The sequence below is a fragment of the Centroberyx affinis genome, unplaced genomic scaffold (assembly GCF_046629955.1).
Source record: "Centroberyx affinis isolate AG114_WGS23_722 - 3 ecotype Tasmania unplaced genomic scaffold, CSIRO-AGI_Caff_v1 ptg002993l_1, whole genome shotgun sequence".
In the NCBI taxonomy this organism is placed as follows: domain Eukaryota; kingdom Metazoa; phylum Chordata; class Actinopteri; order Beryciformes; family Berycidae; genus Centroberyx; species Centroberyx affinis.
In genome coordinates this window covers 1-10,941 of record NW_027281097.1, presented here as the reverse complement: position 1 = coordinate 10,941, position 10,941 = coordinate 1, and the positions used below count along the sequence as shown (strand labels likewise).

Genomic DNA, 10,941 nt, shown 5'->3' with positions numbered 1-10,941 from the left:
AGTCTTATAGAAATGATTAGGGCTGCAACTAACGATTATTTTCATTGTCAATTAATCTGTTGATTATTTTTTTGATTCATTAATTATTATTATTAATAGTTGTTTGCTCTATAAAATAATAAATAATAATTAAAAATGTTGATCAGTGTTTCCCAAAGACCAAGATGATGTCCTCAAATGTCTTGTTTTGTCCACAACCCAAAGATATTCAGTTTACTGTCATAGAGGAGTAAAGAAACCAGAAAATATTCACATTTAAGAAGCTAGAATCAGAGAATTTTGACTTATTTTTCTTAAAAAATTACTCAAACCGATTATCAAAATAGTTGGCGATTAATTTAATAGTTGACAACTAATCGATTAATCAATTAATCATTGCAGCTCTAGAAATGATGTATTTGTCTACATCTCTGAGTGGCTGATCACAAAGCAAAATTTACATACATGTTGAGCATACATACAGTAGAAGTGGGCAATGTATCATCAAAGCCAATTTCCTTGAATGTAGAAGCAACAGGGCTGATACAGCACAAGCTCTAATTTGGACTACATTTGACATAAAATAGTGACATCTAGTGGCACGTCAGAGATAACACTACTTGTATACCTCAAAATGTCAAAAGTAACCATTTTATATAATTAATTTAAAACAATTACAGTGATCTTTTTCTTTTTAAGAAACAAGATAATGCATGAAGCTGTTTAATCCTAACAATTTTATAAAATATAGCACAATAACATATAGATACAATTTAAAGCAGGTCTAAGCGATATGGCTTTCCTTTGTTCCAGCAATTTTAACAAGATAATAAAAAAAATCAGATACTCTTCATACATAATTGTGATACATTTGCAGTATCATAAAATAATACTGTACTTTATTTCCTGTAAAAATGTGCAGTTGTACCGAAAGTCCTCAGTTCTTCTTGAAGAAAGAATCCAGCGTGCCTATGCTTCCGCCCTGGGAGCGAGGCCGTTTTGGCTGGGGTCCTGACTGGCCCCTGGACTTTGTCTTCCCCCGGGACGGCTGGGCTGTGCCTGCTCCTCCTATTCTGACAGGGGGCAGAGGAACAACGGATGAAGAGGAGGTGTTGGAGGAAGAGAGAGAGATGGCAGTTGTGCTCACAGATGAAGAGGAAAATGAGTTCTGAAGGTCCAGGGCAAAGTGATAGTCATTGTGCTCAGGCATTTCCCAGGCCAGCACCTCCTCGCCACAGCGTTCACAGCTGACCAGGTCTTCTTTGGCCAGGCTAGGACGCTCAGAGGGGTCAGGGGGGAGAATGGGGCAGGGGAGAGGAGAATCTGACCTCCACGGGTGATTTTCCTCTGGAGGAATGTCCAGTTCTTCCCTCAACTCTTCAGACAGCGACTGGTGAGATGGAGACTTTGACCTTTGTTTTACCTCAATCTGTTCTTTTGTCTGAAAGCCTGAGGCAACACCAAATGAGGCAAGTGCCACAGTGTCTTCAGAGCTTCCTATTTTGACAGGCCCAGATGTATGTCCTGTTTCTGGCTTGCTCAAGGTTGAGGCTGGAGGTTGTAAGCTTCTTTCAATACTCTTCTTGTGGAAGAAAGAGGAGATGCCAGTGTGGGGGCTGACTGAGCCGTTGGCCACAGAAGTAGAGTGAGAACAAAGGGTGGAAGAAGAGACGGGGCAGGCGGTAGCTGTCTCAAATTGACTCTCAATTGCAGAGGATGGCAGAGGGTGAGAAGAGGAAGATGGGAGAACTGTTCCAGAGCCTCCATCTTCATCCTCCTCCTCCTCCTCCTCCACCGCTACCTCTTCTTTTGTAATCCTCTGCCTCTGTTTCTCAGCTGCCTTTTGAAAGAAAGACTGAATGGTGCCAGGTTGTTTAGATGTGGAGTCATTTTTCTGGGTTGAGGACTGAGTGGTGGACAAAAGACTCTGGGTGGAAGTGACATCACTGGAAAGGAAGCCAGCAATTCCTCCAGCTGAGGCAGCGTCACTGAACTTGCTAGCCGAGAGGTAAAGCAGGGTGAGGGGTGGACTCCTGGGGACAGAGACACACATGGTGCAAGAAAGAGAATGTAATAGATCACACAGGATTCATTCAGCCATTGACAGTAAATATTTAACTGTATTACTGTCTAATTACCATGCTGCCTGGTGGTTTCCTGCTGTGTTGAGACTCTTGATAATGGCAAAGCTGTCACTGGATATTTTGGTTGCGTCGTAGCGCGCTAAAGCACAACAACGAGAGAAACTGCTCGGCCTCTTGTCCCCCAGCTGACGAACACCAACTGTCAACTGCTTAGCCACCCGACCGTTCTATAAGACAGAGAGAAATGACAGGCTTGATTAAAGAACAAGTGCATGAGAAAAAGCACAGAAAATAGGGACTGACTCCTGAGAATTTGTGTATGAAAAAGACAATCTGTGTCAGAGAAGGAAAAGAGAGGGCCGAAAGAATCCAAAATAATCAAATAATATAGTATGATCATGGCTTCTCCTCACCGTTTCTCTGTCCTTGGTCAGTCTCTCCTCCAGCTCCAGGGCCAGTTGATAAAGCCAGTGCTGTACCTACACAGAAATCATCAAATTATCAACATCAACCAATGGCACAACTCACAATAAACCAATGGAAAGTAACGATTGCATGTTACTGCAAGGGTGTGACTCATGACTGTCTTTCTTACACATTTAGATTACATTCTTCCAGTGTTTCTTCACCTGTTAAATCCTCTTTAATCAATCATCATGAGACAGATTGGGTAGTGCCTCTTTTTAGTCAGAGATGCTCTGGTGTAATACAGGGGAAAGAGAAAGACTGATGGCCAGTACCTGATCTTTTGTAGCAAGTGATGTCTTCCCAGGGAAGTTTTTACTGCAGCCGATGGACTTGGGAAGCTGTCTGGGTTTCACCGCTTCAAACTCAATCCCCCGACACATGTCATACAGCCACGGGCTGCAAAGCAGTGAGATTCCATGGTAAATGTGGGCGGGAATCAAGGGTAAAGAAAATGGCCAGAATTTATTCCGAATTTTGAGTCAAGTTTATTTCTAGAGTGCTTTGAACAAACAGGCTTGTCCCTATAGGAGAAACCTCTGCCCACAGCTGTTTTCTTTCATACATGTGGAATGACAAGGTGTTGCATCCTGTGAGCGGAGGGTGTGGGTGGAGTAAAATAGTAAGTAAATCAGTTATTCAGTAGGAAGGTCATGCAGTTCCTCTTAAGTTAGGACTTTGTAATCAAAGCCTGAATTCAAATAAGCATTGTGATAATTGGCTTACTTAATGATTGGCTGACGCAACATGTACAAAACCTAAGCAAACTCTACATGACCCAGCTATCTTATGACACTTTTGACTTTGAAATCAATATCTGGCCTGTCTCACCCTGTTTTTTCTCCAAAGTGCTCTCCCAGCTGGGCCTGGGAGAAGCAGGTCAGCTCTCCCATGTTCTCTACACCGAGGGTTTCTGTGATGGAGGCACCCAGCTTACCCCCCAGGTTACGACTGCACAGGCGGAACAAACAATACCAGAATTACTTTACAGCAACTTTTGTTTTTACACCTGTACAACAGAAATGATGGTGTAAATTGTGAGGAAGAAATTCTCTGTAACAGAGTAGGACTTTATACTCACATCTTGCTGATGGGTAGAGTGTTGAAAAGTTCTGCCACGGAGTCCAAAGGCACAACAGTTTGTCGATTAGGCTTGTTCAGACCACAGGCTAGTTTGGCCAAAACCTGAAAACAGTGGACAGTTAACTATGACCAAGACAAAGATAATTGTTGCCTTTTCAAAATATTCTAACATAATAAATTTTATCTCAGGAGTACAGAAATTAGAGTTTATCCTACCTTATTGTGGGATATCCCTGCTGAACAGCGGAAGCCAGTGTGCTTCTCCACAGCTGCTCTCATGTCCTCCACAATCAGCGCCCCCACAGCTAGCTGCAGTTCTGCAGAGGCTTGCCCCCCCGACAGAGAGACAGGTTCGGATGCCAGCCACTGCTGAAGGCCCCTGGACCTCTGCTCCTCTGGGGACAAACATGAAGCTGTTAGGGAAATGTGCTAAGGGATTTCTTGCAGTTTTATTGAAGGAATTAAGCAAAAAAACGAAGCAAAAAATTGCCGCTCCAGCCAACTTGTCAACACCAGTGTCAGCGTCATCAAAGTTTTGAGACAAATTATGGGAATAACTATGAAATTATTTTTTGGGATAGCCTAATTACAGCTAACAATGGTCAAACTGAGATTTTGAACTACTCAAATCCAATTACGCCATCTGACAATATTTTTGAAGGTCAACAATTTCCTCAGCACATTATTCATTGTACCATTAAACTAAGCTAGTATATAAAGTACTATAAACTTTCTTATAAATTGACCTTACTTTACTGAAGGCCTTTAGTAAAGTTAAGTATATAGGGCTGAACACCAGAACCAAGCATTGACTGTCACATTGCACTGCTGATCTTCACAGCAGTAAAGAGCTTTAGGTTTGGTTATAGCCTACCTTTGTCCAAGGCAGTGTACTCTGCTTGTTGCTCAGGAGAGCATTGTGGGTAACCCTGGATGTAGGTGGTCTTCAGCAGGTGAGGCTCTATCTCTTTGTCAGTCATGTTCTTCAGCCGCTGCTGCACCGCAGCCGTCAGATCCATGTAGGCCTCGTCAATACTGGCCCTCTCAATCACAGCAAAGCGAGACATCACCTGAATCACCTCCACACTCGCCTCCCTGTAACTACATAAGGTGGGTTGGTTATTTAGCCTAAAACTGAGCACTTTTTGAATAGGGTCCAAGAAGTGGATGGCTTAAGTTAAAATACAGCATCCTTATTATTCATCCTATTAAGGAAATAAAGTGTTTTGTGGCGTAAGCACAGTAAGTGTGAATGGCTGCAGAGTAGGGCTGGGCAATAATTCAATATTATCATATTTCATATTGTGATGAAATTATGATATTGTAATATTGTGATACCCAATTCTGTTGTCTAAAGCAAAAACAAACTCAAATTTCTAACAAAATTAAATCTGCCATATTTTAGGGAGTATCATTTGAGTTTCTTTTTTATGTATGTCTTTATTTTTATTTTATTTATGTAAAGCACTTTGAATTGCTGTTGTGTATGAAATGTGCTATATAAATAAACTTGCCTTGTCTTGCCTAGTTTTGATATTTTCGATATCGACATTACCATGCAATTCAGAGTAATGAACATCAGCTGGTTTATTTAACATGTGATTTCACATATGAGCAGATATTGCAATATATATTGATATAAAACATCCCGAAAACGTCCCTATGATTATCACTATATATAATTCCTTCCATATCGCCCAGCCCTAGCAGAGGCACTTACAGTGTGAGGTCGGCCTTGCCGTGAGACTCTCGTACTCGTGCCACCTGGAGATCCGGGCACAGCTTCTTTGCATCGTCTGCCCACATGTTCCTGGTGACACCATGGGCCCTGGCCTCGTAACTCACCGCTATTATACTAATGGAGAATGATGTTAGATTGGGACACAGGGTTTTTACAAATGATAGTGAGAAGGTGAACATCTGTGGGCAAAACTTTTGGAGAAAAGTGGGAGAGGAAGGCGGGTGAGTTGCCAACACAGAGACACTGATTTGAATGATCCGTGCAGCTGAACAGCCACTATCTGGAGTAAGCTTCTTTTTTTTTATGTGTGTGTGTGTGTGATTGAGTGACACACACACACACAAACACTTAAAACTGTTCCCGTTCCTACATTTTCTTGTCATTTATCTCAATCACCTCGTTCACTTTCCTTTTATAGCTCTTGTTTTTCTTTCATCTCACTCATTGTTAATGTTGAGTTTTTTGCCGATGACATTTACATTATTCACTTTAGTAAGCAGAGAGAGAGAGAGAGAGAGAGAGAGAGAGAGAGAGAGAGAGAGAGAGAGAGAGAGAGAGAGAGAGAGAGAGAGAGAGAGAGAGATGGGGGAGAAGTACGCGCGCTATTAAGGGCTATTTTTACCTTTTCCGTAACTGCACTGCTGCTGGTCCACAGCAGTTAGAGATCAGTTGCATTGACCATACAGTGAACACATTAATGTCTCTGTGTTGGAAACTCACCTGCCTCCCTTCCACGTCTTGTACTGGGCCACCACACAGGGAGTGTTTCTCAGCGCCGGTGTTCCGCGCAGGACTGCCCCCCCGTACATGCGTGCCTCCCCAGTGTAAACACACGCGCTGCCTCCCGTACAGCGCTGCCTCCCGTGTAATACAGCAGTTCTCCACTAGACGGCGCATGTACTCCACAATTGAATCTGTGCCTTTCACTTTCCTGATGCAAATTTGAGTCTTGAGTCTGCTCAGTGCTCAGTAGCCTAGTGTCTGCACTGGTCTACTGCGGGAGGGAGGCAGTTTGGTACTGCGATCAAACAAAGGCATATGTTGCAAGTGTAATGTTTTGAATTACCTGAAGATTCGTATTGTCTGATTCACAATAACTTATTTTTGATGAAGCCCCTGGAAGCTTTGATTTCTCACCGTTCTTTGCCCAGAGCAGACGAACGTGTTTTGGACTACTTTGTAAAGTGTAAAATTATAGACTATTTGTGCAGAGTCAGTTGATTGTCGATTGTGTGTTCGGCAATTGTTTAATAATAAACAAGACATCTTATAGCATCATTTTGATATGCACACGGGCTAAGCTTGATTCCTTTGTCTTTTCCTACTATTGTGCAGTCAGTCTGCAGCCCATTTCCCGTGGAGTTGCGCGTTTGGTGTCACAAAGTTTAAGAGAGTAGAAATGTAAATATTTTCCCTTTGTATACGAGCTAATTTTCCTCATGGAAAATAAATCACACATAACGTAGCCTAAGAACGCTCGGAGTGACTTGACAATTTACCGACCACAGTTTTAGGTATAGGTAGCCTATATTGCCTTGCCTTTCACAGGAATTATTATAATCTTCAGATGACAAGCAGAACAAATGTATTAGTTGTTGGCATACAGTCATCCTTTCAACTATGAACAATGAAAAAGTTATTTGTCCTTATTGCATATATGTATCCCCAGTCATGTGAAAGTAGACTAATTGATTTCAGTTGACTGAAATCCTTGTATGAACTAACTCATAAATCATTTGAAATTGTTGCATGTTGCATTTAGACTACTGTACAGTGTAAAAATAAATATTTCATTTAAAGAACCTTTGCTTGTTGCATTCTCTCACTCATGCAATACATTAAAGAGACATGGTCATCATGATGATTGTGGGAAATAGCTGACACCTGCAATAAGGTGTGGTCAACCAGGCTTCTCTTGCCCTCTCCATAGCCTTGGTATGACTGATGACATGACATGTATTCACTGGATGGGTGCAAGTATACCTCTACAATTCAGTAAGGTAATGAGAATGTGCATGGATCTTCAGCCCCATCCCTTTTACACCACCTTGCTTACATTCTCTAATTGTTAAAGTGCCTGGGACAGACTTGGAGAAGTCAATGAGGGAAATAATCTCCAAATCAGCACACATGGTGCAAATTAGTTGGGAGGGTATATAAGGGACACTATGGGACAAAATGTTGTTGGTGTAGGAGAACTGTTACTGAAAAGTGAAAATGGACGCGCAAAAATATAAAATGATCTTTGATTACATTCTTTGGAGGAGATATCCTGAAGACGCAACCAAAGAACAGAAACGTGTAATTCGGAGGCTAACCAAGACTTTTGAAGTCAAAGGTAAGATGAATAATATTAAGTCTCTAATTGTCTTCTCAAATGTGTCTAAAATATAAATATCCTAACAAGTCTTTAATCTTGTCTACATTTAGATGCTGAACTGTATTACAAGAAGGTGGATGACCTGGGCAATAAGCTGCTAGTGAAAGTGGTCAGGTCAGCAAAGGAGGCTGACAACATTTTCAGGCAATTCCACTGTAGCCCAATTGGAGGTCATTGTGGGATGCATAAGACCGAGCATGCCATTGGGATGCGGTTTTATTGGCCTGGAATGACAAAGGATATAAGGGAGTGGGTAAGTGTTGATGGTTGGGGTATTTTCATTACCCATTTACCTGAGCTTGCAACACTGTATCCACCAGCTCATATTTAACATGACTGAATATCCCTGCACCTTGGGTATCCTGTGGTGGGGTTGACAGTGTTTAGAGTAAGTACAGTGGGTTATCAGTTGTAGTCCATTTGATTATGTGGTCATCCCTTTGATTTTGAGTCAAACAAATGCATGTATTCAATAGTTTGGCAACTGGAACAATTTGAATCTTTGTCTTTACAGATAAGACAGTGTCCTACCTGTCAGAGTGAGAGGACTGGGTTGAAAAAGCCAACAACACATACTCCTATTGTGGTAAGGTTGTAACAGATGACTGGCTAACTAAACATGTTCAAAGTGGTTGACAGATCAATTGCTTAAGTATTTGCATATATGAACCTTTGCAGGTCACTGAGCCATGGGAGTTGGTTGGCATGGACCTGATTGGGCCACTCACACCAACCACTGAAGGCTACCAGTACATCTGTGTAATGGTGGACTATTTTACAAGGTGGAGTGAGGCTTTCCCACTGCAGACCAAGAGGGCAGATGAAGTGACCAACTGCATTATTCAACTGTTCTACAAGTTTGGTGCACCTAAGCGTATCTTGACAGACCAGGGGCGTGAATTTGTGAACAATGTGAGAAACAGTTTTTAATCCATGAACCTACAACATTAACAGGTCTGACCTCGTAATTAAAAAGCAAATGTTTGCCTTTCCCTTTCAATCCTTAGCTCAACAAAGCAGTGTGCACCAAACTTGACATAAAGAGGAGCTTGTGTGCACCTTACCACCCACAGACAAATGGCTTGGTCGAGCGTCTCAATGGGACAATTCAGAGGTATAGAGTAAACTTATGTCCTGATGATGCAAAAGGTCTTGTCTGTAAGAATCAAACAAGACTGTGCATATTGGATGAGGGCCTCAGCATTAATGACTTGACCCGCTGTAGTGATGCTATTGTAGAGTGAAATTTGAAATCTTGCTTTTGTGAAGTACTTATTTTTTCTTGTAGGACCCTGACTAAGATGGTCAATGCAAGGACAAGTAGGTGGGCTGACTACTTGGACTCAACAATGTTCAATTTGAGGACCAAGAAGCAACTCACCACCAAATACTCTCCCTATTATCTGATGTTTGGGAGAGAAGCACGCTATCCCATTGAGGTACCAAAAGATTATGCAGTAAGTGTTGCTCTACTGTGGGAACTAATTTTTTCCAATGTATTTGTCACTTAGTTTCTTGAAAAGTCAATAACATTGCACTTTATACTCTAGCTCAGCAGTACCATTGAGGATTCCCTGATGGAGGAGGTCATCTATGAAGGCCTGAAGAGGCAGGATGACATTTTCCAGATTGTACAAGAAAATGTCTCTAAAATACAACAGAAAACCATAAAGAGGAAGTTGGCTGAGGGACCTGGCATCCAGTTCCAAGTGGGTGACCAGGTGCAAAGAGAGAATAGGCGGGACAAGCAGAGGGTTGGAGGGAAGCTTGGGAAAGAGAGGGATGCCCCCTTCACAATTATCAGGTTGGAGGGAAAGAGCGCAGACCTGGAGAAAAATGGAAAGGTGTTCAAAAGGGTTAATATTGATCACCTCACCCATTTTATAACCCCAGAGGAGCGAATACCCCATAAAATTAGGAGGTTGTCACCCTCCCCTGATGCCCCCCCCTCAGTCTCTCCCTTTCCACTGGCTGACTCGGATTCATCAACAGTATCCGCTGCTTCTCCGCCCTCTGCTGCCTCACTCCCTGCAAGTCCTCCCCCTCCAGTGGCTTCCTCTGCTGCCTCACTCCCTGCAAGTCCTCCCCCTCCAGTGGCTTCTTCTGCTGACCATCCATCAGCTGATTCTGTTTCACAGTATGTTATGCTATCTGGCAGTGAAGACACACCTGAGTCTGAGTTAGAATTGGACTCAGACCCTGATGGCAGGCATCCTACAATTGAAGCAGATCCTGAGACTTGTGAGTTTGATAGTCAAGATAATGTCAATGAAACAACGTAAATACAAAGCCAACTATTTCAATTTGTGTTAAAGGGCTTGACAACATCTGGTCAGGAAAAAGTGGCATGGTCTTGTGCAGCCGCATAGGGCCTTACAGGCTCTATACCTTTGACCTGGAAAGGCTGGCACCAAACAGGGAACTTGAGAGTGAGGTAGGCTATCTTTGTCCTATTGTCAATAGCTCTATGACGCTCAAGGCCAACACTGTAGCGTCACACTGTACAATCCACATCAAGTATCCAAGGACAATCGGTAAGTGTTCAGTTCTCATATTAGATGCACATAATTACAACATGAATGTTGTTGGATATCTAATTGTTAAAGTTCTGCCATCCTCCTAATTTTTCCCATATTTCATGCAGGTCATAAATGCTTACCTGACCCTTCTCACAATCTCCCACAATTCTGTGGCAACAACCAAAGCTGCAGTCTTGGACACCTTCCAGCTAATGAGCATATGGTCAAGAACTGCACAGCGAATGCGAAAGGTGTTTTTTTTTTTTTTTTTTTTTTTTTTTTTTTTGTGTCATGTCAATTCCAAATGACAATTGTTTCACTTATTCCATGATATGTTTCCATTTATACAGTTGGACCCAATGGACTTCGACATCCTGATTGGTGCACTTAATAAGGGCAACCACTGGATATTTGTTGTAAGTGAAATGGACAATCTTACCTACAGTATGTGCCAAGTGCAGTGACTTATAGGCCCTCAATGTGCACAAATGGCAACCATTCAAACAAGGGTCTCCTATGGTTATGTAACACCATTGGCTAAAGTGTAGTCTCCTAGCTGACTTAAATGTATTGGAATTCAGCAGGATCACACTTTGATTTGTTTAACATGTGTATTAAAGGCCATGTACCCAAAAGAGGGGAGGGTGTTGTACCTGAACTCACTGGGAGAGACTTCATCTGAACTTAAAA

At 42.2% G+C, this 10,941-nt stretch overlaps 1 protein-coding gene across 1 annotated transcript; it reads right to left on the bottom strand.

Annotated features, from left to right (window-relative positions):
- Window positions 1-332: 332 nt before the first annotated feature.
- Window positions 333-6,161, bottom strand: LOC139659002 (DNA polymerase eta-like). Its single transcript, XM_071537203.1, has 12 exons — window positions 6,073-6,161; window positions 5,332-5,466; window positions 4,486-4,712; window positions 3,828-4,006; window positions 3,610-3,713; window positions 3,360-3,479; window positions 2,804-2,927; window positions 2,477-2,542; window positions 2,118-2,290; window positions 1,681-2,012; window positions 1,538-1,599; window positions 333-1,438 (listed from the first exon to the last, which is right to left on the bottom strand). Exons 1-12 carry the CDS (start codon window positions 6,159-6,161, stop codon window positions 917-919), a joined length of 2,133 nt encoding a protein of 710 aa, XP_071393304.1. The 3' UTR covers window positions 333-916.
- Window positions 6,162-10,941: the final 4,780 nt, after the last annotated feature.

Coding starts and splice junctions, on each gene's coding strand:
- LOC139659002 (XM_071537203.1), bottom strand. CDS start 6,161: ATGTACGGGGGGGCAGTCCTGCGCGGAACACCGGCGCTGAGAAACACT. Junction 4,713..5,331: donor GGCAAGGCCGACCTCACACT/GTAAGTGCCTCT, acceptor CACCTTATGTAG/TTACAGGGAGGCGAGTGTGG. Junction 2,543..2,803: donor CACTTGCTACAAAAGATCAG/GTACTGGCCATC, acceptor ATTTCTGTGTAG/GTACAGCACTGGCTTTATCA.